Source organism: Elephantulus edwardii, unplaced genomic scaffold (genome assembly GCF_000299155.1).
Source record: "Elephantulus edwardii isolate Elephantulus edwardi_28Jun2011 unplaced genomic scaffold, EleEdw1.0 scaffold00232, whole genome shotgun sequence".
NCBI lineage: Eukaryota > Metazoa > Chordata > Mammalia > Macroscelidea > Macroscelididae > Elephantulus > Elephantulus edwardii.
Genome location: NW_006399982.1, coordinates 2,959,001 through 2,972,437, shown reverse-complemented (window position 1 = coordinate 2,972,437; position 13,437 = coordinate 2,959,001). Strand labels below are relative to the sequence as shown.

The following is a 13,437-nucleotide window of genomic DNA, read 5'->3' as shown; positions in this document are numbered from 1 at the left end:
AGGCTAAAAAAAGAAAAAGCAAAAAAATAAAAGACATTTATTTATCTTATTCCTGGTTTGGAAGCAGGAATGCCATCCACTTCCTAAATAACATGCTTATGGAAACTCTAAGAACTTCGATAAATGTCAGTATTTGTAGAGGAGCTTTGGGCCTTTTGTTCATTGGGTCCCTATGAGTCGAGCTTGACTCGAAGGCAATCAACAACGATGATAACAAATCCTAGTTATCTGTTTTGATTGGTTGGTTTTTGAAAGGAGTCTGGAAATTATGTAAAAAGATGAAAACAAGTGATCATAAGCTTGCTTACTTTAATAACTTGCTGAAAGTGTGGGTCCCCGTATCTTTTGAAATCTAAAATCTATTTATTTTACTTGAGGAGAACTTTGGTGGTATCATTCATAGGGAGCGGTGCTGATAACTCAAAGACTTCACCTTTATGGAGGTTCAAATCCACCAGTGACTCCAAAGGAGAATGTTGAGCAATCTCCTCCCATGAGATTTGCAGCCTCAGAAAGCTGCTGGAAGGTAGGCTATATGAACCGGCTCAAGCTAGACTGCCTGCAAGACTACAGTTTTAAAAGTAAGACTTAAACAAATAGTGGCCCCAAAATACTATGTATATTGAACTCTGTTTAATTTATAAAACAATGGCTTGTTTCTATAGCCTATTCTACAACAACATGTTAACTTTGTTATACAGAATACCAGTTAACAGCTACTGCTAAATGGAGTGTCACAGAGCAGAACAGCTCCACAGGGTTTTATTTGCTGTATTCTTAATGTAAGCAGTTCATTGAGACCTTCCACAGAATGAAGGGGTAGGTTTGAATTACTTACTGATCTTTAAGCCAGTAGTCTGACGACAAATTCTTTGCAATAGTGGACCTATGGACCTTACAGTTTACAACTGTGAATAGGGTTATTCACTATTGACTATTTGTATATCAAATATTAATAAAGCTAATAATCACTCTTGCTTCTTCAAAGTGAAAAGGACCTGAAACACTCGTTGCAATTTTTTTTTCCAAAAAATTTTTAAAAACCTACAACCTTCAATATAAATTACACCTCAACATAATAAAATCTCCACCACTGGATCATAGGCAATTAGCATGATAGATGAAGACTAAAGCTGTCAATGATTTAATTTTCCTGGGATCCACAATCAATACCCAGCAATCACGGACAAATGTATAGCACTGGAAAATCTGTCAAGGACCTCTCCAAAGTGCTAAAAGAACAATGAAAGTTCATAGACTAAGGTTATCTTGATTCAAGTCATATCTTTTCAATTACTTCCAATGCATTTGAAAGTTGGACAATGAATAATTGTGATAGGATGTGTAATGGGATGACAGAAGAACTGATGCCTTTGGATTGTGGTTGGAGTAGAGTACTGAATATTCCATTGACTCCCAAAAGAACTTCAAGGGTTCTTAAAGGAAATGTAATTAGGATGAAAATAACAAATCTTACATTTTCAAAACTATTCTAATTTTAAAAGGCAAGAAAATGAAGATGCTGTCTTGCAACAAGAGAAGACTATGAAATTATAACACTGCTGAGATGTCCTCATTTCCTAAAGACCGTGTTCCAAGTTCAAGACCCAAAGTAGGTTCCTAATTTCTTTCCTAGTACTTTAAAAAACTGCTTAGTCCTGGTGGAGGGGTGTATATTATGCCAGGCCACTAACCAAAAGTTCAGACGTTTGAGTCCACTAAGCCACTCCATGGGAGGAATGGCAGTCTCCTCCTTAAAGATTTATTCCTTCTGAAGTCTGATAGAGGATTGCTATGAGTAGAAATCAGCTAGACCATAATATGTGTTTGGGATTGGGTTGTTTTGCTGGTTTGGTTTCTTTTTAAGCGGGGGATGCTTTGATTCTGAGGCAAAGTTTCTTCTCAATGTTCGCCAGACCAAAAATAGGGAATAAATTACTAAAGCTTCAAGTATAAAAGCAATTCTAATGATTGGCTTTGATAGTAATAAAATTAGATCACTAAAGAGCCAATACTGCAATGAAAAGATTTCAGCTTGGTAGAGAAGAGGGGGGAAAAAAAAAATGCCCGAGCCCTGTCATATACATCATCGTGAGAAAAACAATTCATTGCTCTAACATACTTAGGGTTATCTCAAAAAAGTAGGTATTGTTCACTAACAAAACTAGCAATGTTTCACCCAGGTATGTGGACTTGTCCAGTAGAACACCTCACCTTGGATTTATTCCAAAAGAGGCTCTCCAATGCTCAGCAACAACTCCTGAAAGGAGGCCAGTCCAAACGGAGTGGAATAAATCCCCCCCAAAAGCTGAATTTCTGATCATAGTCACAGGTGACCCTTGCTGTGAAGTCAGAGGATAAAAAATAAATTTCTATCACCATCCACTAAATTTAAAAATGCAAATGTTAGTATGTATGCATTATAATCTTAATAGGAACTGACAAAAGATTAAACCCTTGATGTTAACTAAAATACACAGTAAGTCTTACAAAACTAACTTCAATTTCGAACAATTAAAAGAACAAACTGCTAAGGAAAAGTGCAAAACTATCAACAGCTTACAAAGATACATGGGCTATTTAAAAATATATTCACTGAAAAACTAATCTCAAAAAAAATGTATTATAGGTACTTCTTACCTCATAAATGTTGGGGTGCCACATTTTGGTCAAGAATCTGAAGGTAGGTGGTGAATACGGGTAGTCAATAGGAAATTTAATATGCGCCTGGAAAAAAATAAAATACTCATCAATGTATAAGACTATTACTTATTAATCTGTCCAATAATCTACCTTATTTACCCCAGAGAACCAAAACTCCCTTCAATAATGGACTCATACAACTGAAATGGTGTACTAAACCAGGGGTGTACCTCATTGCTTCATTGTGTAATAAAAACTGTATAATCTTAGAATAAGTCTGCAAAACAAAGTTTTCTGTTGTGGTTCTTTTGCTTTTTTAAGACGCACATAAATTTAACAAGCATTTATTCATTACCCAGGAAATAATCACTAATAGCCGGAGTGCTCCTAAAAAGTCAAGAATAGTGACGCTTAGATTCACACACTTGGGACATGTCATCAGGAGGGGCCAGTTCTTTTTAAGGGACCCTCATGGAAACTGACTAACATAGTGACTGCAACAACATTGCAAGATCAGACAGAGTGTCAATCTGTTATACATAAAATTGCTATGAATTAACTTGACTTCACCTAACAATATTTTGACAAAGTTCCAGTGGCTTTCTTGCACATAACTTATTTACAAAACTAATTTAAAAATGAACACATTCATTTGCTATTCTATTTTTTTCACTTTTATCATACAATAATCAAAGATTTAATTTTTTAAATTTTTAGACTACAGACCATACTAATTTTTTATTCAATCATCCATAAATATTTCCTAACACTGTAATTAAAGTTTCATTCAATCACTCATATACACTGTGCTTTTTCATTTTAATTACCATATCTGATCAAAATGTATTGTTTCTTTTCCCTTCACCCAATTTATACCATAGTAGTCCTTTTGTGACTTATTTTGCTCAGCATAAATTCCTCTAGATGCATCCAGTTATGCAATGTCTTAGGAATTCATCATTTTTCTAGTGTAGTAAAGAACTCTACTTTGTGAATGTGCCATTGTTTCTTTATCCATACATCCACTGCTGGACACCTGGGGTTTTTTTATGTTTTTACTATTGTAAATAATGTAAAAAAACAGGTGTTTGCATACATCTGTTTGTGTGGCCGCTTTTATTCCTTTTGACTATATACCTAGTAGTGGCATTATTAGATCAACTGGTACTTCCAAATGCCTAACTTTCTAAGGAAATGCCAAACTGCTTTCCACATATATCATGAACATTTATAAATACTGCTACACTAAGTGTTTTTGGTAGTATCCCTTATTTCAAATATAAAAGAGTATAGGAAAAAAAGGTTCATTTCATAGTACCATTAAAAGAAAGGGAGAAAAGGGCTTAGAGAACGAAGAGTAACTAATGGAAGGACATCAATGAAAATAGTAGACTAAGAAGCTCTAAAAATTACCTCTGCAACAAAGGATGTGAGAAAAGTTGTAAAAGCTGCCAACTTTTTAAAAACTCTGGAAAATAACCAAAGGCTTATAATAAACTCTTTTGTTTTGTTTTTGTAAAAAAAAGAAGGTAGACATTTGGGTTTCATGGTGCTTTACCTCGGCCCAGGCCCACCTCCATTTCTAGAGCTCTGCAGTAGACTTAAATGTAACATCTCACATTTACAGTAAAAACCAACATCCAAGTAACTGACAGAAGGGTCAAAACCAGGAATGAGGCTTCTTCAATGTTTCAATCTCATAGAACTGTTCTTACATTTCTGTCTGATAGTTCTCAGAGAAGATGGCAGGTGCAAAGCTATCTGTAGTTGACCTGATTTAGATCTCCTCCAGTATGATAAACATTCTTCCTGGCATCATTTGTTGACATAGGGTATCTTAACCAGAAACCTCTAGGGAAAAAAGTATGAAGAAGATATACTGAAGTGTCAATGTAGCTCATTTTTCTACAGCAACATCTACACAAATAAAAATGTTGGGAAATATAACAAATTAAGCCGTTTAATAGACCAACCAAATATACTTTCAAATACAGTATAACTTCACCAAAATGATCTAAAACCAAAACCAAATACCGTGCAATTAAGTAAATTTTTTTTAATTGAGATTTTAATGAAGGCTTATAGACTTTGGATTTCCATTCACTCATTGTTGCACATTTTCCTCCCTGTCCACTCCTCCTCCCAGTTGGCTTTTCTCTTTGAAAAGGGAAAAACAAATTGTGCAACAATGAATGACTGGAAACCCTAAGTCTCTCTATCGTCCATTAAAATTAATTAAAAAAAGAAAAAAATTTCTTTCATTGATATAAACCCCTCCAGTACACTTTATTTTACAGCTCTTATTACGGACTCTTGTCATGAAAATAATACCTAATGATATATTCCCTTTAAACAGTTCTCTCCCTCATCTGTTTCAATGCAGTATACATTATTTATTCTCTTTTCTTAGTTTCCCCCCAACTCCAATGTCAGTTCCGTTTTACAACAGTAGCATTATGCAGTATTTGTCCTTTTGTGACTGAGATACTTCACTCAGCATAATGTCCTCCAAGATCAGCAATTTTGTATAATATTTTATGAGTTCCTTATTTTTCAATGAAGCATAGTATTCCGTTGTGTGACTACGCCACAGCTTCTTTATCCATTCATTTGTTGTTGGGCATTTGGGTTGTTTCTAACTCTGCTATTATGAACAAGCTGCAATAAACATGGTGTGCATATATCTGCTTGGGTGGCAGTTATGGTCTCTTTGGGGTATATTCCCAGCAGTGGAATTGCTGGGTCAAATGGTATTTCTATTTGCAACTTTTTGAGAAAGCGCCATACTGTTTTCCATGGTGGTTGCACCATTTTACACTCCCACCAACAGTGAATAATGGTTCCAATTTCTCCACATCCTCACCAGCTTTTATTGTTCTCCATTAAGTCAATTTCAACTCAAAGTGACCTTATAGGACAGGTCAGAAATGTCCACAGAGCGCCCTAGCTATAAATCTGTACAGAGTAGGCCACTACATCCTTCTCCTACAGAAGAGCTGGGAGGCTCAATTTGTCCAACCTCTTGGCTAGCAGTAAAGTGCTTCATCATTGTATTACCAGGACCCCATCAAATGCTGAAAATGGGGGTCTATAAGTTTTAAAATCTTAAAATGTCATATTATACAGTGAAAGAAATTATCAACTGCCAACCAGAGTTTATCCAAATATATTCATTGAAGGATCTCAGTGTTTAACAGCAGAAAACAGACTATGTATCACTTTTGCTACATCTTTCTCCCACTTAGTGTCTGGTAGGTTTGAAATTACAAACCTTACAGCTCATTAATATTAAGCACTTGAATCACCATGCCCCTAGGACTCCTATATTTTATTTTTTTTAAAAAAACTCACTGCCATGGAATGTAAATATCTTAAATATTATAGAGTTTAATTTATTCAGTCACTCAGTATAGATTTACTGAGGATCAGTCATGTTGCCAAGTAGTAACAGACAATGTTGTTGTTGTGGTTGTTATGTGCCGTCGAGTCGTTTTTGACTCATAGCGACCCTATGCACAACAGCCCTAAACCCTGCTCTATCCTGCGCCAACCACACTGCCTCTGACACACCCATCCCGATTACCCCAGTCACCGAATCAATCCATCTCATAGAGGGTCTTCCCCTCCTGCGCTGTCCCTCCACCCTCCCAAGCATGATGTCCCTCTCCAAGGACCCGTCCCTCCTGGCAACATGTCCAAAGTATGTCAGATGAAGCCCCAGAATCCTTGCCTCCAAGGAGTAACTTGGTTTAATCCTCTCCAAGATGAATCTGTTTGTTTTCCTGGCAGTCCATGGTACATTCAGTACTCTTCTCCAGCACCACAGCTCAAAAGCATCCACTCTCCTTCTGTCCTCCCTAGTCACTGTCCAACGCTCTGATGCATAACAAGTGATTGCAAATACCATGGCCTGTATCAGGCGCACCTTAGTCTCCAGAGAGACACCGTTGTTCCTGAGTACTTTAGAGAGGTCCCTAACAGCAGACTTTCCCATCGCGATACGCTTTTTGATTTCCTGACTGCTGGTGCCAAGACTGTTGACTGTGGAGCCGAGCAAACTGAAGCTGTGAAAAATCTCAATCTCTTCGCCATCCATCCTGATGCTACCAATTGGTCCAGTGGTGAGAATCTTTGTCTTCTTGACATTGAGCCTCAGTCCATACTGAAGGCTGCAGTCCTTGACCCTTCGCAGCAAGTGCATGAGGTCCTCCTCAGTTTCACCAAGAAGGGTTGTGTCATCTGCATAACGCAGATTGTTAAGAGATCTTCCACCAATCCTGATACCACAATTCTCCTCATAGAGCCCAGCTTCTCGGATAATCTGCTCTGCATACATGTTGAAAAGGTATGGAGACAGGATGCATCCCTGGTGTACACCCTTCCCAATTTTGAACCATGCAGTGTTACCCTGCTCTGTTCTGACTACTGCCTCTTGGTCCAAGTATAGGTTTCGCATTAGCACCATTAAATGTTCTGAGATTCCCATTCTTCTCAGAGTCAGCCACAGTTTGTTATGATCCACACAGTCAAATGCTTTTGCATAATCAATGAAACACAGATAGACATTCTTCTGGTATTCTCTGCTCTACTGAAGATTATTCAAAAACGATTAGAACAGCACATCAGCAGAGAACTGCCGGAAGTCCAGGCTGGGTTTAGAAGGGGTCGTGGCACTAGGGATATCGTTGCTGATGTTAGATGGATCTTGGCTGAAAGCAGAGTAACAGATAATAGGAAACAAAAATATTAGAACACAGTGGATTGACGCTCAATATCAAGAAGACAAAGATTCTCACCACTGGGCCAACTGGTAGCACCACAACTGATGAAGAGATTGAGGTTGTTCAGTTCGGCTTGCTCGGCTCCCCAATTAACACTCATGGCACTAGCAGTCAGGAAATCAAACGACAAACTGTACTGGGAAAATCTGCTACCAGGGACCTCTACAAAGTAGAGCAACAATGTCAACCTAGAGACTAAGGTGTGTCTGGTTTTTGCAATTACTTGCTATGCATCAGAGAGCTGGACAATGACTAAGGATGACAGAAGAATAGATGCCTTCAAGTTGTGGTGCTGGAGAAGGGTCTTGAACATACCCTGGATCACCAAGAAAACAAACAGGTCTGTCTTGGAGAGGGTAAAACCAAGTTTCTCCTTGGAAGCTAGGATTTCGAAGCTCTGTCTAATATATTTTGGGCATGTGGCCAGGAGGGACTGGTCCTTAGAGAAGGACGTCAGGCTTGGAAGGGTGGAGGGACAGTGAAGGAGAGGAGGAGCCCAGATAAGATGGATACAGTAACTAGGGCAATGGGGGTAGGTGAGGCAGAGTCAGTGAGACTGGACAGGGCAGGGCAGGGCAGGCTAAAAGCTGCTAAACCTAGGGTTGCTCTGAATTGCAGGTGACTCAACAGCACTAACCACCCTGAATGACTTATGCCTAGCTGAAAAGATAGAAATAAACTATTACAAATTAAATGCTGTAACTGAATTATCTACTAAGTGCTATAAAGGAGGAGAGGTGTGAGCCTAATTCTACCCAAGATGATCAGAGAAGATTTACAGAAAAGTGATGTTACTATTAGCTGTCAATGAGTCAGCCCCCATCATAATGACTTGGTGCACAATAAAAAAAATTATTCCTAGCTGATCCTCCAGCAGGTTTTCAGAGGCTGTAAATACCAGAGGAGAATGCCTTTCTCCCACAGGGCTACTGTTCCATCTTTGGGATGAGCAACGCAACTCCGTATGGGCTGTCAACGGAGCTCCACTCCCATCCTAGGGCTAAACTGAGGCCAAGGTAAGGGAACTTATAGAAGATGAAGTAGGTAGAAAGATTTACAGAGGTAAATAAAGAAAAGAAATAGCAGGATGGAAAAAACTTGAGAGATCTAGGACTTTTATAATCAAGACTTAATAACTGATTTGACATCAGGGTTGAACAAAATGGAAGAATTAAAAGACTTGCGTTTTGAGGTTTAGTTTTTTTTGGGGGGGACTAGGTAAATAGCATGACAGCAGTGGTAATAAATACTATCTATAAAGTACTAAGCACAGTTCAAGAGAGTGCTGCTGGTCTGCTGGGTAAGGAGGTGCACTACAGGTAATTAGAGTCCGTCACCTGATCAGCAGGAGAAAGATAGCAATCTCTTCCTGTATGATTTACATCCTTTGAAAACCTACTGGAGGGTTAGCAATGAATCAGTTCCAACCGGGCACATAACAACACTTTAGATGTATTATTTCATCCCTCGGTTGTGTAATCAACAGGTTTAAAAGGGACAGTCACAATTCCATGTTGTTATCAAGTACTGCTTAATTGGCTCCCATTCATGGCAATCCTAAGTACAATAGAATGAAACTAATACAATCCTTTCCATGTTTGAGCTCTCTGTTAATTTAAGGTTGCCCCCTCCGCCCCCCCACTTTACCAAGTATGATGTCTATTTCCAGAACTGGCGTCTCCTGACAACTTTGTCAAACTGTCCAAAGTGAGATGAAGGTTAACCATCCTTGCTTCTAGGAAGCAATACCGGCTGTACTTCTTCCAAGACAGATATGTTTGTTCTTTTGGAAATCCATGGTATATTCAGCATTTTTTTAACCAATATAGTAAGTCAAAGTCATCAATTCACCCATCTTCCTTAGTCAAATGCCAAGTTTTATATGCATATGAGGTGACTGAAAATATAACTAGTTAATCAAACCTTAGTTGACCAAAACTTAAAATGATGAGTTTTCTCTTTCTTTAGCATTCTAAGATGGTCCTTTGCAGGAAATGGGCCAAAAGCAATTATTGTTACACACACCCTCTGAATCCTCAACACAGAATTTTTTTCATTTTCATTATTTGTGAACAATGAATCTGTGAGAGACAAGACACAGCTGCATCGAAAACTGGGCTAGGGGAGAGGGGTGGAGGAAAATGTGTAACCATGAATGGAAACCCACAATCTGTCAACATTTGTTAAAGTAATAATAGTAATAATAATTATTATTATTTTAAAAATATGCAAATGGAGTTATTTCATGATTTGATCATTGGTAAAATGAATCCATTATCCTGTAGAAGAGATACAGCTTCAGTGCTCAACCTTAGTCAAGTCACACCCATGCCTGATTAGCGCTTGCTGGCCTAATGGCAGTTGGGCCCTTGGGCCAGGTTTTAATTGTGTTCTTCAATGTATTATAATACTGGTCTGTCAATTTGTTGTACAGCGATAACTTGGGTTTTCTGTGATGCTAAATACTGTTGACACTGAAGTGTCAAATGCAGTAATGGTTACCTATAGTAGATGGGTGTTTGGTGGAGCTCCTAGATAAAAACAGGCTTGGAAGCAGAAGTGGCATCCACTTCCTAAACAGCTCCTCCACCAGAAACTCTTATGAACTTAAAGAAATGCAGTTATACAGCAGGGTTCAGGTCTTTTATTCACAGGGTCACTATGAGTTGTCTACAACTCAAGGCATTTAATAAGAACAACAATATACCATATTCTAAAGCAACTCAGAGTTAATCATTCTGTTGGTTTTCAAAAGCATCAAATCTCACAGGATGAGATTACCCATCGTTTTCCCTAGGAGGAGCTGGTGTATTTGAGTTGCCCACCATTGGGCTGACAGTGCAACTCCTTACCACTATGCTACCAGAGCCCAGAGCAATAGGTTTTCTTTATTTCCTGACTGCTGTTACTGAGGAAAGCATCATTTTTTAAGTCCTCAATGCTCACTTGTATATCTTTTTAAACATCTTTATTTCTTTTTCAAATTCCACTGTCTCTTCATGCTTTTATTTTTCCCCAATTTTTCTCATACTAAGATCTTCCTTTTAACTCAATAAAGTGTTGAGTAACTTTTACTGTTTGTTTTTTTTTTATTTTCCTCAAATGTGACGTATAAAAGCAAAAAACTTAAGGGCAAGGAAAGGGAAACATTACAATGCATGCACAAGAAGTCTTTTGTAAAAAAAAAATTTATATGTAAATAAACTACATTGGTCTGGAACTCAATTTTTATAGTCGCCAGTATTAGAATAATTTTGTTATTCTGTTGTGCCCAACAGATTTAAGAGACACACACTACAGATTATAAGTGAGGTCATTTATTTGCTGTGCAATGGGTGGTCCCAGCAACACAGCAGGATTCCTCAATCTCCTAGCTTCTGCTAGGAGCTTTTATATCTTTACTCTCCTTTAGATTTTGAGCTACATGTGCCCAGCCTACAATAGCCTGCTGTTGACATATTGCGAAGGGTATAGTGATGTGGCTAACTCTGAGAAGAATGGGAATCCCAGAACACTTCATCATGCTAATGCGAAACCTATACTTGGACCAAGAAGCAGTCGTCAGAACAGAGCAAGGAAACACTGCATGGTTCAAAACTGGGAAGGGCGTACGCCAGGGATGTGTCCTATCTCCATACCTTTTCAACCTGTATGCAGAACAGACTATCCGAGAGGCTGGGCTCTATGAGGAGAAGTATGGCGTCAGGATTGGTGGAAGATCTTTTAACAATCTGTGTTATGCAGATGACACAATGCTGCTTGCTGAAACTGAGGAGGACCTGAAATGCTTGCTGCAGAGGGTCAAAGACTGCAGCCTTTAGTATGGATTGAAGCTCAATGTCAAGAAGACAAAAATTCTCACCACTGGAACAACTGGCAGCATCAAGATGGATGGTGAAGACATTGAGATTGTTCACAGCTTTAGTTTCCTTGGCTCCACGGTCAACACTCTTGGCACCAGTAGCCAGGGAATCAAAAAACGTATTGAGATGGGGAAGTCTGCTGTTAGGGACCTCTCCAGGGTATTGAAGAGCAATAGTGTCACTCTGGAGACTAAGGTGCGTCTGATACAGGCCATGGTCTTTGCAATCACTTGTTATGCATCAGAGAGTTGGACAATGACTAGGGAGGATAGAAGGAGAATTGATGCCTTTGAGCTGTGGTGCTGGAGAAGAGTTTTGAATGTACCATGGACTGCCAAGAAAACAAACAGATTCATCCTGGAGAGGGTTAAACCAGGCTGCTCCTTGGAGGCAAGGATTCTGAGGCTTAGTCTAACATACTTTGGACATGTTGTAAAGAGGGACCGGTCCTTGGAGAGGGACATCAGGCTTGGGAGGGTAGAGGGACAGCGCAGAAAGGGAAGACCCTCTATGAGGTGGCTTGATTCAGTGACTGGGGTAATTGGGATGCAAGTGTCAGAGGCAGTGAGATTGGCACAGGATAGAACAGGGGTTAGTGCTGTTGTACACAGGGTCACTATGAGTTGCAAGCAACTCGACGGCACATAACAACAACAACAGTGATGTAGTCACGGGTTCAGTACAAAACATCTCCATCTTGAGTTTATGAAGGCTACAGTAAAAAATGTTTATATCTTGGGTTTATCAAGGGTACAGAGTACAAAAATGTTTACATAAACAATAGCAACTACTATTTTGGAAAATGAGTCAAGACAAAATTTTATGGCTGGGGCAGAAATTTTCCACACACAGGGTTTGGTTATTCAAATGGAGTGAGGGCTACCTAAAATGGAGTCTATTTGGCTTCTCAATCCCACTAACTATTTTTGTATATTTTAGCTATGACAAAAAATAAATTCTAAATGATGAAATTTATGTCAATTATCCTTCCAACCTGCTCTTTATTAAACAGGTTAATAAAAATGTTCCAGCCCTAAAAACAACCAAAGTTGGTAATAGCTTAGTTGACAACAAATGGGAAGTGTTAACTGCTACATCTGGACTAGTGCCTAGTTAGTGTGAAATGAGAACACTCCCACTGCTTAGTTCTTCTGCTATGTCATCAGCTTACCACATCTGCTATAGGCTATGTTTCCAACATACCAGCAAAAGTAATAAAAGCTTGTTTTCTTATTCACTTGCTGCTAACCAACAGTAAACTTTTAAAATATCCACTAGCAAAAGGTTAAATGAATTCTAGTGATACTACCAATTATGCCACAAATTAAAAAAAAAAAAAGTACTGATCGGAAATTCTAATCTAACACAGAAACAGCCCAAAAAACTAAGGGATCGCATGAGCTTCCCCTCTCCACTACCCTGAGACCAGAACTGGATAGTACCTGCCTGCCAATACTGACTGTCCTAAAAAGGATCCAGAAGAGTGTCAAGGACAAAATGAGATAAAAATGTGGAATAAAATTCAAATTCCTAGACCAAACTTGCTGAAGAACTAAGAACTTAGTAACCACAGAGCCTAGGAGTAAACTCAATCCTGTTGTTCAACTTTTGTCTCAGATCAATCATACAAAATCAAAAGGGTAGTATTTGCCCAGGGAGAAAGTTGAGAAAGCAGGAAGGGGTAGGACAGAAGGATAAATGGAAATAAGAATCACTGGTAAGAAATACAAAGAGTTCTGTTAAAACACAGGGGCTGTAAATATAAAATCTGTAAGAGTAATTAAATGGAAAACCAATTTGTTCTAAAAACTTTCCCTCAAGACATAGTAAGCTAATAAAAATCCCAACCTAAAGAGCTTCATTTAGAATTCTGTAATACAGAATGTTATCATTCTTAAATAAAATAAAAGTGAACTATGGACAGGAACAGGAAATTTCCTGATTATCTTACTGAACTCTTAAAAAGTAAACTTCAGGGGGAGCTTTGGTGGCCTAGTGGCAAGGAGCTGCAACTACAATCCCAGAGGCGAACGGTTCAAATCCACCAGATGCTCTGCCGGGGAAGGAGGGACAATTTCCTCCAGTACCAGTCAGATCTGATTTGACGGTACACTCACACAAAAATAATAAAATAAAATAAAAAATTTTTA

General features: G+C 38.6%; 1 protein-coding gene across 1 annotated transcript in view; it reads right to left on the bottom strand.

Annotated features, from left to right (window-relative positions):
• Nucleotides 1-13,437, bottom strand: part of UBE2R2 (ubiquitin-conjugating enzyme E2R 2) — a 107,984-nt gene that overhangs the window by 43,969 nt on the left and 50,578 nt on the right. The window contains 1 exon segment of the mRNA XM_006903706.1: nucleotides 2,641-2,727. Coding sequence (XP_006903768.1) covers nucleotides 2,641-2,727 — 87 coding nt within the window.